This window comes from Rutilus rutilus (assembly GCF_951802725.1).
Source record: "Rutilus rutilus genome assembly, chromosome: 8".
Classification (NCBI taxonomy): Eukaryota; Metazoa; Chordata; class Actinopteri; order Cypriniformes; family Leuciscidae; genus Rutilus; species Rutilus rutilus.
In genome coordinates, this window is record NC_140222.1 from 15,678,664 (window position 1) to 15,691,995 (window position 13,332).

General features: G+C 38.9%; 1 protein-coding gene across 18 annotated transcripts in view; it reads right to left on the reverse strand.

Annotated features, from left to right (window-relative positions):
- Positions 1-8,528, reverse strand: part of LOC311295207 (pregnancy-specific glycoprotein 22-like) — a 135,187-nt gene extending 126,659 nt beyond the window's left edge. For 9 of the 18 annotated variants that reach the window (XR_014628242.1, XR_014628243.1, XR_014628244.1 and 6 more), the window contains exons 1-5: positions 8,180-8,511; positions 3,528-3,854; positions 1,411-1,746; positions 621-977; positions 57-182 (exon numbers count right to left, since the gene is read on the reverse strand). Coding sequence is in view for 7 of the 18 variants with exons in the window: in XM_084416448.1 (XP_084272574.1) it covers positions 57-182; positions 621-977; positions 1,411-1,746; positions 3,528-3,854; positions 8,180-8,339 (1,306 nt within the window). In the remaining 11 variants the exon portion in view is untranslated. Of the gene's footprint in view, positions 1-53; positions 183-620; positions 978-1,410; positions 1,747-3,527; positions 3,855-8,179 lie in introns of all 18 variants that reach the window. The other 9 variants (XR_014628248.1, XR_014628249.1, XR_014628250.1 and 6 more) reach the window with 2 other exon arrangements.
- Positions 8,529-13,332: the final 4,804 nt, after the last annotated feature.

Consider the following 13,332-nt stretch of genomic DNA (forward strand, 5'->3'; position numbering starts at 1 on the left):
TTCAATAAATCTCATACTTCCATCCTGTCAAATAAGCTGTACAAAATACTTGCCACCTTGTCCTGCTTGTGTAGATTTCCTGTGGCGATAGTTAATCACAGCGGCAGATACAGCAGCAATCCAGACCAGCAGAACAACAAGAGCACATATTCCTGCTACAGCTCCTGAAGACACACCTGAATCTGGAACAGATAAACACACAGTCATTATTACCAGAGCTTGACTACAAATAATCAACTTTAACAATATGCTTTTGACTGATATTATACCCGTCTAATTTGGTCATCAGTGTGATGGCAATTAATTTTATAAATGGCGCCATCTGGTGAAGAAACAGCGTGTTTACAGGAAAACTGACGAATATTATGCATTTTTCTTATTAACAATACTTAAAAACACACAAAATGCATAATGTACACGAAATTCAATGTAACGATAAGATAATAGAAATAGTCTCTTATTATTACCAGTTATATTTTAATGTTGAGTCAAATCTCACTTTTTTCTAAGAGCCACCAATAAACATGTACAGGGTTGATTAACTTGTTTTACAGTGAACATTTCAGTCGGTTTCCTAAAACTCCAAAGGAAAATGCACTGAATGGCTAAATTATACTCACCAGTGACATTACCACCGAAACTCTTAATGTTGACAGCAACACTGAAGCTCCTTCTGATGCTGATTCTGCTGCTGTTGATCCGTAGTTTATAGAGTCCAGAGTCTGTGTTTCTGGTGTTTGTGATGGTCAGAGATCCAGTCTGATGATCCAGCTTCAGTCTGTCTCTGAATCTCTCTTCACACTGTTCATCTGTACAGATCTTACTCTGATCTCCAGTGATTTCAGCGATGAGAGTGTCATTAAAATACCACATCATCAAATCATTTGGGCTTTTTATTACATGTGTATCTAAAGTAACAGATTCTCCCTCCTTCACTGACTTTCTCTTTATCTCATCTACTTCAACAACAGGAAAATCTGAAACACAAACCAAACACAAACCACCTTTTTAGGGGGAAGCTACATATCATGAGAAAACTGTGGAGCATTCTTTACTTTTATAGTCTAAAAAGCAACATTTATCCACATGTTGAGCTAATAATAAGCACACTTTTGATCAAATCCACTGCACTTTGGATTCCTGGTGATGAACTAAAAATACCAAGTATGGTGTAATATAAACAAAGGCTACATTGTCATCTTCGTCAGAAAAAAAAAACTGATACAACAAAAAGTTTTAAATTATATTATATATTTAAATGTACAAATTCCACAAGAAATGTGTTTGTGAAGAAATCATCTGTATGTGGATTAATATGCAGGTATAGAGATAAAATGCCTCTAAATGTCAGAGAAAAAAATATCACTAAGCTTAACTGTACAAGACTTGCTCTTAAACATAATGACTCACCATATACAGCAAGAATGAAGCTCTTTGTTCTGATTTTGCTGCTGGTGATGATCTGTAGTTTATAAACTCCAGAGTCTGTGTTTGTGATGTTTGTGATGGTCAGAGATCCAGTCTGATGATCCAGCTTCAGTCTGTCTCTGAATCTCTCAGTGCCTTCATTACACTGAACATCTGTACAGATCTTACTGAGATCTCCAGTGATTTGAGCGATGCGAGTGTCCTTAAAATACCATCTAATCTTTTCTTGTTGGTTTGTTTCAACACCAGTGTGAAGAATGACTGAATCTCCCTCCATCACAAAAGATGACTCTTCATTTGTATCAACACTGAAAAAACCTGGAGAAGAAATGAACAGATACAATATTAAATGACAGTAAAGTAATGTGAAAATGCAGAATGCTTCATCTTGAAAGTTGTGTAGCTGTTTACGGGTGATCAAACAGATTTTTGCTCATCTCAAACAAGCCTATCGTTTCAAAAGATAAACAGACCTGAATCTGTAACCGCTAAAAAGTCATTATTACTGATAATCGATTTTACCAATATCTTTGGAACACAATTGCAACTTTTTATGAACCAAAACTAACTCCTGAGACTAAAACAAATTATTATTTTTAAATCATACTGAACTGTGGTTTAAATAACCACACAGCAACACAAATTTAATAAATTAATGATGAATTTATAGCAAATCATTTCTTTGGCAAGCAATGCAGTTCTTTAGATGATGACTAGAGATAATGATGATCGCTGACAGGTGCAGGTAATGGCAGAGGAGGTGCAGGTGTGGGTCAAGGAAGATGCTGGGAACTGTAGTGCGGACAGAGACTAACAGAAGACAGTGACAGAAACAGTGATGGTGACAGCGACGTAGAAGATGATGTAAGCAGTGACGGTGAAGGTGATCGTGACAACGTGATGTACTTTCTTTTAACCCTCAGGTGGTTTACGGGGTCTTTTTGACCCCAAATGACTTTTGCTCAAATTAAAAAAAATGTTCCCTTTGTCCAAATGGTATGAAACCTTCTACGGCTCTTCACACTTTCTAGATCTACAAAAAAAAAATTAAATTGGAATGATATCTGTTTTTATGTTAGCGTGACAAAAATTGTGACACTCGTGGTCTTCGGGGTCTCTGGAGACCCCGCAATCAAAATAGACAAAATTCATCATCAAAATCAGAAACAACGCAGAACACATCGACAGAAATGGCACAAATAAAGTGGCACACTTCCACCAATGCAAAAAACATCCACAATGCTAAATTATTTTGCTCACAACACGCGTACACACACACACACACACACACACACACACATATAGAGGAATACATTTTTGAGACTATAAAAACTGTTCTCTTATCATTTGTCAAATAAAATCATCCAAAATGCAGTACCACCACAAAAATAAATTGGTGACACTGACACATTGAAAATGTGCACACTCACACACACACGCACACACACACACACACACACACACACATGCACACACAGGAACATTTGTAGGGCTATAATTTGTCAAAATTATGGGGGGGGGGGGGGGGTGAGGGTTCAGTACAAAAAAATGCTAAACTTTGACAAAAATATTTTATTTTTGTTATAATTGTGATTTTATAATATTTAGATATGAATCCAACTGAATCCAACTTGTGAAAAGATATCTTTCAGGTAGTCAAATAGCAAATAGCATATAGTGGAGCTCTATGGCCATCTAGTGGTTAAAGTGATTTTTATTTTTTATTTTTACTGCATTTTCCAAAAATGTTACATTAAACCATTTAAAATGATCCATGTTATCCCCATGAATGAAAGTTAGAAATCTGGGTCTTTTATAAAGTGAATTTTACATCAAATGCTGTTTTTTTGTAAAAAGCTTATTTAAATAAATATTTATTTATTTATTTATAGAAATTTAAAAGATATCATAAATTCTCCAAAAACTGCACAAATGTTGAGTAAAAACATTAACAAACAGAATAAAATTACATTTGTAAAAAAAAAAACTATTATCTTGTTACAAAATTAAATGTTATTGTCTGGGGTCTCTGGAGACCCCAAAAAACACGAGTGTAGACATAAATAAAGAGCATCAGAGGGTTAAACATAACGACTCACTATGAACAGTAACAATGAAGATCTTTGTACTGCTTCTGCCGCTGTTGAGCTTTAGTTTATAAACTCCAGAGTCTGTGGTTCTGGTGCCTTTGATGGTCAGAGATCCAGTCTGATGATCCAGCTTCAGTCTGTCTCTGAATCTCTCTTTACACTGAACATCTGTACAGATCTTACTCTGATCTCTATTGATTTCAGCGATGAGAATGTCTTTCACCAATGTGAAATACCACCTAATATCCTCTTGTTGGTTTGTTTCAACATCAGTGTGAAGAGTGATTGATTCTCCCTCCATCACAGACAATTTCTCCGTACCAACACCAGACACACCTGGAAAAGAAATGAACAGTTATTTTAAGCAAAATAAAATGTTCACCAGATGACTTGAATAGCTGTATTTGGAAAGAATATCTATATTTAATGTTATGTTTTTAGCGCTAGTATCCAGTAGTGGCCCCTGACTGTAATTTAGGTCGGGTTTTTCAGTTTTCATTTAGCACTGCCATTCAGAAGCTGTGTAAAATATTTAGATTTAGATTTCCCAGAAGGCAAATAAATTGTAGATTTAGTTTTGTCTTGTTGACTGTAGGTAGAGAGAATGAAAGACTCTTTATTGAATGAGGCAATAACACAAAAGAAGAGGTGTACTGGATAAAATTCACAGTTATAATTCAGTCTAGATGTAAAGACTTAAGATTGTATACATTAAATGTGTGAGGCAGAATCAGACAGATGCAGATTTGACTTTGTGTGAAGATCAACTGGTGTCATCTATATGGCTGCATTCAGCTGAGGCTATGTGTAAATGCAATCATGCCCCAAACAAAGGTGAGGAGGTTTACTATTGTGATGCAAATGTGGTTCTGTTTTTGTAACAGGGAGCCTCCATGAGAATATGAGTATGAGGTGTGATCTGGCTCAAAATCTTTCCACATCAATGTTTTGTAAAAGAGCATGATTAAGTGTAAAGTTCAGAGTTACTGAGTCCTGCTGTGAGGAAATCATTTTCATGGTTAATGCATTTGTGATTCACATTGTAGCCAGAAGGCAATTCTATGCTCCTTTACATGGTTTTACTGCAGCTATATGGAAAATAGCGTTTATTTGCATATAAAATGCAAAATTCTACAGTTGAAACTGCTCAAAACGTGGATTTCGTTAGAGGAGTAGCTCTAATATAATGGGACAATGTCCAATTTAACGCACCCTCTGAGGCGGCCGAGAAACAGCGCCGCGAAATGGGAAGAAAATGCAAATGCAATTTCTAATTATAATTATAAAATGATAATTTTTGTACAATCATCCACGTTTGATTCTGGAGTCCTTGCAGGGGTAGGTTTCATCATCTATTCAAAGGTGCTGGGTAATCTGAAATCTTCATAAGAGGCTGGATCCAAGCTGGAGCATAATATCTGTTTACCTTGTTAAATTCTAATTTGTAATAAAAAAATAAAAATAAAAAAAAATACATGTATTGAATGTATTTAAATACCTTCAAATTATGTTATTATATTATTTTCTGAAAATATAAACAATACAAACAGGGTCTCTAAAAAGTGTGAATAAGTGAAAACCCACATGGTCCTTAAATTGAGCTAATGACATGTACATTAATTAAAGAATACTGTAGCCTTATGTGCCTTTATATTTTTACAGTCCATTTTCGCTGATATATCAGTGTTATTTGCATTTAAACTTTTTTTATTATTCGTTTAATCTGAAAATAGACACAAAAGTAGGCCTAACACAATACCTTTAAAAACGCAAAAAAGAGAGAAAAGCACACGGTCCCTAAGTCGAGCGTCAATAAGTATCCAGCAAACGCGGAAGTTCGCGTCATTTAAGGTGGAACCAGGGGGCAGGGTTTTCTATTATTTTGAAGGTACCCCCGGGTGCCGCCATTGGCTAGCGGACCCCCACCTGCTGTTAGCATCCCATTGACTCCCATTCATTTTGGCATCACTTTGACAGCGAATAACTTCACATTTGAGGCGTTTAAAGACTCCATTTGTCCATTATTTATTTCTAAAGAAACACGAAAATGTATAAAAGGCTCCATTACCTTGTAGCTTACGTTATGGCCCCGTAGAAGCAGATTTTGTAAAATTAGGCTAACGATTGCGTCCGAACCACGCGACTCTCTGTCGCACAGTAGAGAATTACCGTATGGACAGGAGGAGAAGCTCGCGGGCAATCGGGGGGACGTGGAGGCAAAGTGACAAAATAATTAATCAGAATACATAGCAAAAGTTTCTCCTGCTGCTAGCTCATGGACAGCTCCTACTCACACTCTCCGTCTCTGCAAGTTTCGGAAGGGAATGATTTAGATTTCTCTTGGCACAGCTACTAGAAGACAGACGGGTTGATCACGTCACATCTACGTCGTCAAGCTCAGTTTGAGTCTGCGCAGTACGCTCGACCCCCAGGAAGTAAGAGCTTCTATTTGACTTCACTTGTCTTCGTTGAATCCAATGGGGTCGCTGTGTCCAGTTTATATACTGTCTATGGGTGGAACATATAGAGCTGGTAAGTCCCGCACCTTCCGCTAACCCCACTGGACCTCTAGGTTGAAAAATCGTCAATGCAAGTGAATGGGAGAAAATAATTATTTTCTGGTCCCGTTTGAATTTTGCCATGAATGTGAACATAATTATGTTGTCTGTGAATTTATATAATTTTTCGTGTGAAGAATGCTACAATTTAGCAGGTAGAAATTTGATACGGTTAGACTTTGTGTGAGAGCACTTTGTGGACTACAACTCTTCGCTGCTTTCGACGCGTTTGAAAGAAAGAACAGCCCATTTGGTTTGAATGGTGACATTTGGGTACAAAACACACTGGCATCTCGATCTGTCTCCATAGATTATCGCAGCATTAGCACCGTGATTTGACAAGTGGAGGGAAAATGTGTTATAGGGTGACGTCACATAGGCGACATGTAGTCTAGCAGTTTGTGGAAAAGACATAACGAGAAAGACTACATGTCGCCTATGTGACGTCACCCCATAAAGTTGACTTACCCGTGGTTTTCGCCAACCTCAACGATTTTGTCCTCTCCCTGAAAGAAGGCGGTGAAGTGCACCAAAGACACAGTCATGTTTAGCGGGATCCGTGAGCTAGAGCCGTGTGCTAGTGGTGGTGACGTTTCAAACGCGTCGAAATGAGAGTGAAGAGTTGTAGTCCACAAAGTGCTCTCACACAAAGTCTAACCGTATCAAACTTCTACCCGCTAAATTGTAGCATTCTTCACACGAAAGATTATATAAAAAATTCACAGACAACATATGTTCACATTCATGGCACAATTCAAACGGGACCAGAAAATAATTATTTTCTCCCATTCACTTGCATTGACGATTTTTCAACCTAGAGGTCCAGTGGGGTTAGCGAAGGGGGCGGGACTTATCAGCTCTATAGCGTCAATAAGAAGCTGCGAATAAGAAGCTGAATTCAGCCTCGTCATCGTTCCACTCTCCTTCATAGCGTCATCAAGCTTCGTCTTTGTTAATAGGCTTGTTTGAGATGAGCAAAATATGCGCAGAATCGATCACCGGTGATCACCGCGAGATGCATGCCGGTTAGAAATGTGTCCGAGTGCGGTCCGCCTTGCTCTGATGTCATGCTGACGTATGTCAAAAATCTCTCGCGAGCGCAAGGCGCACGTGTCGGATTCTGCAGTCGAGCGCAGTTGCTCTCCACCGACTGCGCTGATCAAAAGCATGATGGGAAACGACTTGCTGACGACACAGCTTAATGCTCATTGGTTTAAACAACTGTGATGTATTGTTGTCTTTTAAAATGTTTGATTTTAAAACTCTAATATCATGTTTTATGTGTATAGCCTATGCTATGTGTGAATATTCCCAAACTATCTGACAGTGCGATCTCTTTGGGTTATGCAATTTAATTTTTTATAAAAAAAAAAATAAAAAAAAATAAAAAAAACATATGTCTGTATTAAAGAAAAAAATATTGATAAACATGTATTTGGAATGGAATTAAATAACAAGTACTTTAGGTGTCTTGTTCATTTTATTTATTTTCATATAGAAGCAACGTACAGAACTTAAATTCCATCCAGTTTATTGGCAACACGAGCGTGAATCCCGTGAATCCCGCGATATCCATCTTTGATCTCACAGCCCAGACAGCAACATAGTATCAGCCCAGATCTGGCCCAAATCTGGTTCGTGTGGATTTCACACGGTCCAGATGTGGGCCGGATCTGGGCCGACAATATGTTGCTGTCTGGGAGGTGTCAGATCCACTGCGTGAAGAGAGAACTGTCCGGCTTGCCTGCGCTTTTTTCACTCCTCCCCTCACTGCAACCGCCTACTCTCCATTACATTTCAGGCGAGGCAAGGCGCATCTCAAACAAGCCTATTGTTTTGAAAATGCGACCTCTGGCAGCGAAAAAATAAATATTGTAGTTTTAAGCGTAGGCCAACGACTCGGCCTGATCCGTTTTTGACCCTCTCCCAAATCAAACTGCGTCAAAACATTAAATAATATAGACCTACACTTGAAGCTTTACATAAATATATTCACCGTTTAAAACAGGATTCATTGCGTGTGAGTGGATCATCTGTTAAAGGCCTTCCTCAGTCTGCACCTTCATAATCATAATACATCTGTCTTATAAAAAAAGTACTTACCATGGAGCAAAACACACAGTGTGATAAAAATGCCGAGCATTATATTCCCCACTTTTGCCAAGTCCAGATTCCGTCGAATGTTTCGATGCCATTTAGTTTTTAAACATGAAAGGGAAAACGTGCGCCTAGTAGAGATTTGAAGAAGCAGCGTCGAAAACATTAACAACACGACAAAGCTTGTGTCGTTTTAGCCAGTGATGTGACATTCGACGTGTGTAAAACAAACAGAAAAACAGAATGTTATTGTTTTTCTTCCGCTTCTTCTTCTTCTTCTTCTTCCTCCTCCTCCTCCTCCTTCTTCTTCTTCTGTCTTGGCAACTGCACTAAACAGTGCATTACTGCCATGATCAGGTAGCTTGGCTAGAAACATTTTCCTATTCCTCTTAACACTTTCCAACCATCCCCACTACATGCATGTATAATAATTAAAATAATAATAAATAAAAAACCCACCCACTGGCTGAGTGTTCAGCTCCTCCAGTTTCCACCAATTTAACTCCAAATAATTCACTATATCCTTGTTTTCCTTCAGATATTTTTTCCTTTACCCACAGTAGGCTATCACCATCCCATCAGCACCCTCTATCTCTCTTATACACTTCTCTTATACATTCTCTTAATTAATCCTGTGTTATTCAGAAACTGAAACAACACCTTTACCGTACTATTTCCTATATCTGAGTCTAATTCTTTAATGTTAACACTTTTCCTTCATTCTTCCATATTTCTTCTCTTAGCACTTTTTCTTCATCATAATCCTTACAATTTATAATCACGTTCTACAGTTTCACTCTGTCCACATTTCTCACACATTCCCGTTGGATTTTTAGATTAGATGTAATGTTGTTTTCAAACCTGTCTATCCCATCCTTAATCTTGTAATTATATTTTCGTCCATCCTATTTGCCCCACTTTCTACCTTTTGCCACTTTCTTTTTATTGCATATAAATGTCTCCCTTTAGCCTCATTATCCCAATACGGTTACCACTTTTTAATCACTTTCTCTTTTATTACTGATTTTATTTCTCTTTATGTGGTAGCTCAGTTTCTACTATTTCGTCATCTACTGCTTGCTTTGCTTGTTTATCTGCTTCTTCATTCCCTTTAATTCCCACATGGGCTGGAAGCTACCCACATAATGAGAAACCTTTGGAAAATGCTAGTGTGAACAGAGAGCGTTTTGAACTGAAAACACTGTTTTCAAATGTATCCGGTAGACGTAGCCTTAAATACACATTTAGTAATCAATGAAACGGCGAACAGGTGTGAAACTCAAATCAGCAACCAAGATAGCTAACAACGGCAGTGAACATGGGGAAACAGGACAGAACAAAACCAAACTAAAACACAAATGAACCAACAGAACATAACCCTAACAAATAGATTATGTTTAAAACTGGGGTCAAACATACTTTTTTATTCCATTATTTCCTGTTCATTTTCCTGGAATGTGGTGGTAGACACTGGACTGATAATGCAGAAAATGTGCAAAAAAATCACACAGTGTTATTTTTTTTAGAATGCTAACGAATAAAAAACAAATTACATGATATAACAAGCACTTTGAACAAATATAACAGCCGAACATGGTTCATGAACAGAACTGAAAGAAATAGAGATGGACAAAACAAACTACAATCTAAAATAATAATAATAATAATTACTTTATTGCAGACTCACAGGTCCAAATAAAAAACAAGACAGTACACACAATACAATAAAAACTTCAGAGGAGACAACTATACCAATGCTTCCATAACTTGGACTTATACCGTGTAGTGCTAAACTTGATGCTGGTCAATGCCATAATTATGTAATTCTCGGAGTTATTTAGCCGACATATAAATTTGTACATAACATTTCTCAATGTGGCTTGCAGTGTATTAACACCTGCAGCCACAAACATCTCACTGGCACTACACCAGCGTGGTCTTCTCAGCAGAATTCTCAGTGCATCATTGTAAGCTACCTGGAGTTTATGCAAGCTAGCTTTGCTGAAACTAGACCACAAGTGTGCAGTGTAGAGAGGAGTGCAGTATGCTCTGAACAAAGCAACTTTCACTCTATCTGTGCACCCACCAAACTTGCGAGTCAAACTATTCGCCTGAGCATATAAAGAACGGCATTGCCTGTAAACGTCAAGGTCATCCTTCAACTGGTCTGTAATGAGATGCCCAAGATACTTGTATTTGCTCAAAACTCTCAAGATATTACCTGCCAATTTAAAAGGAGGAAACATTAGACATTTATCTTCCTTTGTTCTGCAAATCATCACCGCACTCTTGTCTGTATTAAATTTCATATCATGAACAGTTCCATAGTCAGAGCAAACATTAAGAAGCTGTTGAAGACCAGCACTGCTAGGACTGAAGACCACAAGGTCATCTGCATACATAATATGATTCACTATAGTGTTGCCTATCATACACCCAGTGTTACACAAATTCAGGCAGACAGAGAGCTCATCAACATACATGTTAAAAAGAATAGGGGAGAGGATTCCACCTTGTCTGACCCCGTTCCTGACCCCAAAAGGGGCAGAAACACAGTGGCCCCATTTTATAAACATAGACTGGTTGGCATACCAGTAGGACAGAATTCTCACAATACATTTAGATACACCTCTCTTACTCATTTTGTCAAATAACTTGTAGTGATTGACACGGTCAAAAGCTTTTGAGGCATCAATAAAACTCATTAAAACTGAGGAGTTCTTATCTCTATACGTATTAACAATTTCCTTTAAGGAATATATGGCCATATCTGTGCCATGTTTAGGTTTAAAACCAAATTGGTTGTCAGTAGAGGGGATAATGTCCACAATTCTGCTCAACAGGATGCTTTCAAAAACTTTAGACAATACACTGGCAAGGGCTATTGGTCTGTAGTTATCAGAGCAACCAACCTTACCAGACTTATCCTTGATCACCGGCACAAGCAAGACAGATATCATTGTATCCGGCAGAAAACCATGAATTAAAAAGGAATTAAAACAGATACCAAGAAGGGGGGCTAACCTCATGCTGGCATATTTAATGTGCTCAGCAGTGATGTGATCCAACCCGCTTGCTTTATTATTTGCTAACTTATTTATAGTGCCTGATACCTCATTTGAAAAAATTGCCTTAAAATCAACACACTTAACATTGTCAGACATATAAATATCACTTTGAACACAATTAAACAAGGTCCTGTAGTGCTGTCTCCACATCTCAGCAATATTCTCAACACCTGAGATACCATCTACAGTGCACGGGGGTGGTATACTACATTTGTTAAGACCCTTTACCTCCTTCCAAAATTCAGTAGTGTTGTTATCCATTACCTTCTCGGCCATAGATTCTGCCCTCATAGCTTGCTCATTTTTACAGATAAATCTGACAGCATATTTATACGCTGCATTAGCATTTTTCTTTTGTTCAAACAGCGGCCCTTGCCTTGGTCTACCAGCCAACACCCAGGATTTAAACGCTAACTTAGCTTCCTCATGATATCCGGCCACATACTTATTCCAGCCAGGCCTCATTTTACCCCTTTTGTTTTTCCGTTTAAAATAGGGTCTACTGCTTTCATAAAGGGTTCTCACAACATGATCATATAGAGAGGAGATTTCCTCCCTGTGCTTCCAGTCATTACAGGTAGGATCACTACACCTGATTGCATCACTAGGAAGACTGATTTTACTCAATAGTCTATCTGTATTAGCATAGTAGCCAGCAATATCCTCCCTTGAAAGGGTAGACCAGTCCAAAAAATCAGTATTACAATCATAACTATCACAAGAGAGCATTGGAATATCCTCAACATTTATCAATATAAGTACAGGCATGTGATCAGAGGTGGCTGCCCCATACAAAATGTCCATACCCACTATAGATGAGTGTGCATCAGCTGTGCTGATACAGTGATCCAACCACGAGGCAGTATGCCAAGCCTCACTTATATAAGTATAAGTATTTGAGGGTAGAAACTCTTGACTTGATAGCATTAAACTGTTATCCTGACAAAACTGGATCATGTGATTAGCAAACAGTGAATTTCTGTCTGCAATGTCAGCATTCATATCCCCAATTACATAAATACAAGAAGTATTGCTGCACTGAATAAAAGAATAAATAAAAGCAAGCCTATTAAGATATTCAGCTTCATTCTGAATACATTCATATGGTGTATAAACATTAAGTATGATGAACTCCCTGCCACTGTAACTGAGCTGAACACCAATACACCAGTCTACATCAAGCCTAAGCACATTAACAAGTAAGTCAAGTCTCTTGTTCCACAGGATGGCCACACCCCCAGGTATTCTACCCCTAATTATTCTCGAACTAAGATCAGTTGTTGATTCCCCTGCACCATGAAAATTGACATCAAGAATGTTTAATTTTGCCAAGTCTTGCTTTGCCAGAAAAGTCTCTTGTAAGCACAAAATGTCACAATTTTCCAAGAGATTGTCAACAACCAAACGGCGAGCCCTGTCACCTGCGCCCTGGCCCAGACGCAGGCCTCGACAGTTGTAGGACAAAACACGAAGAGGACCAGTCATATGAGTGAACTAGTAAGTGCTCGCAGCACCAGTAGACCCACTTCTCAGCTCAGCAGACAAAACAGCTTTAGTCAAGACAGCCTTAACCCCGGTAGCACCCACCCGGCGCGGCTCATAGTATCGGCGGACAAATGCCCCGTCCGGCCAGAGCTCCGGATTGTACATTTCTCTGACCTCATGACACTCAGCAGAAACTTTAAAAGAGCTATATCTGCCGTTGCCATTACCGATCCGGTTGCATGACACCACACGTCCAAGCTTTTCACCAAGATAACCGGAGAGAGCTTCCGCATCCAGATCAGGTGCGAACTTAGAAGCAAACACACTCACCAGCTTGGTCTTGACAGTTCTGATGTTACCTGCAGCTCCAGTCCCAACAACAGACGTGCCTGATTTCTTCTTCGGCCCCGAGATGGCTGTACGCGCCCCGGGTTTGGCACCAGCGTGCGCTGGGCCGTGTTGTCCTCCCTTTTTAACAATCTGGCTCCACTTAGGCGAGCCAGGTAAAGTAGTTAAGCTTGCCGGCAATGCCGGGATTCCCGTGGGTGTAGACCCCTCCAGGCCATGAGCAGGATCCCCAGACACAGCCCCCATTCCTTCACGCAA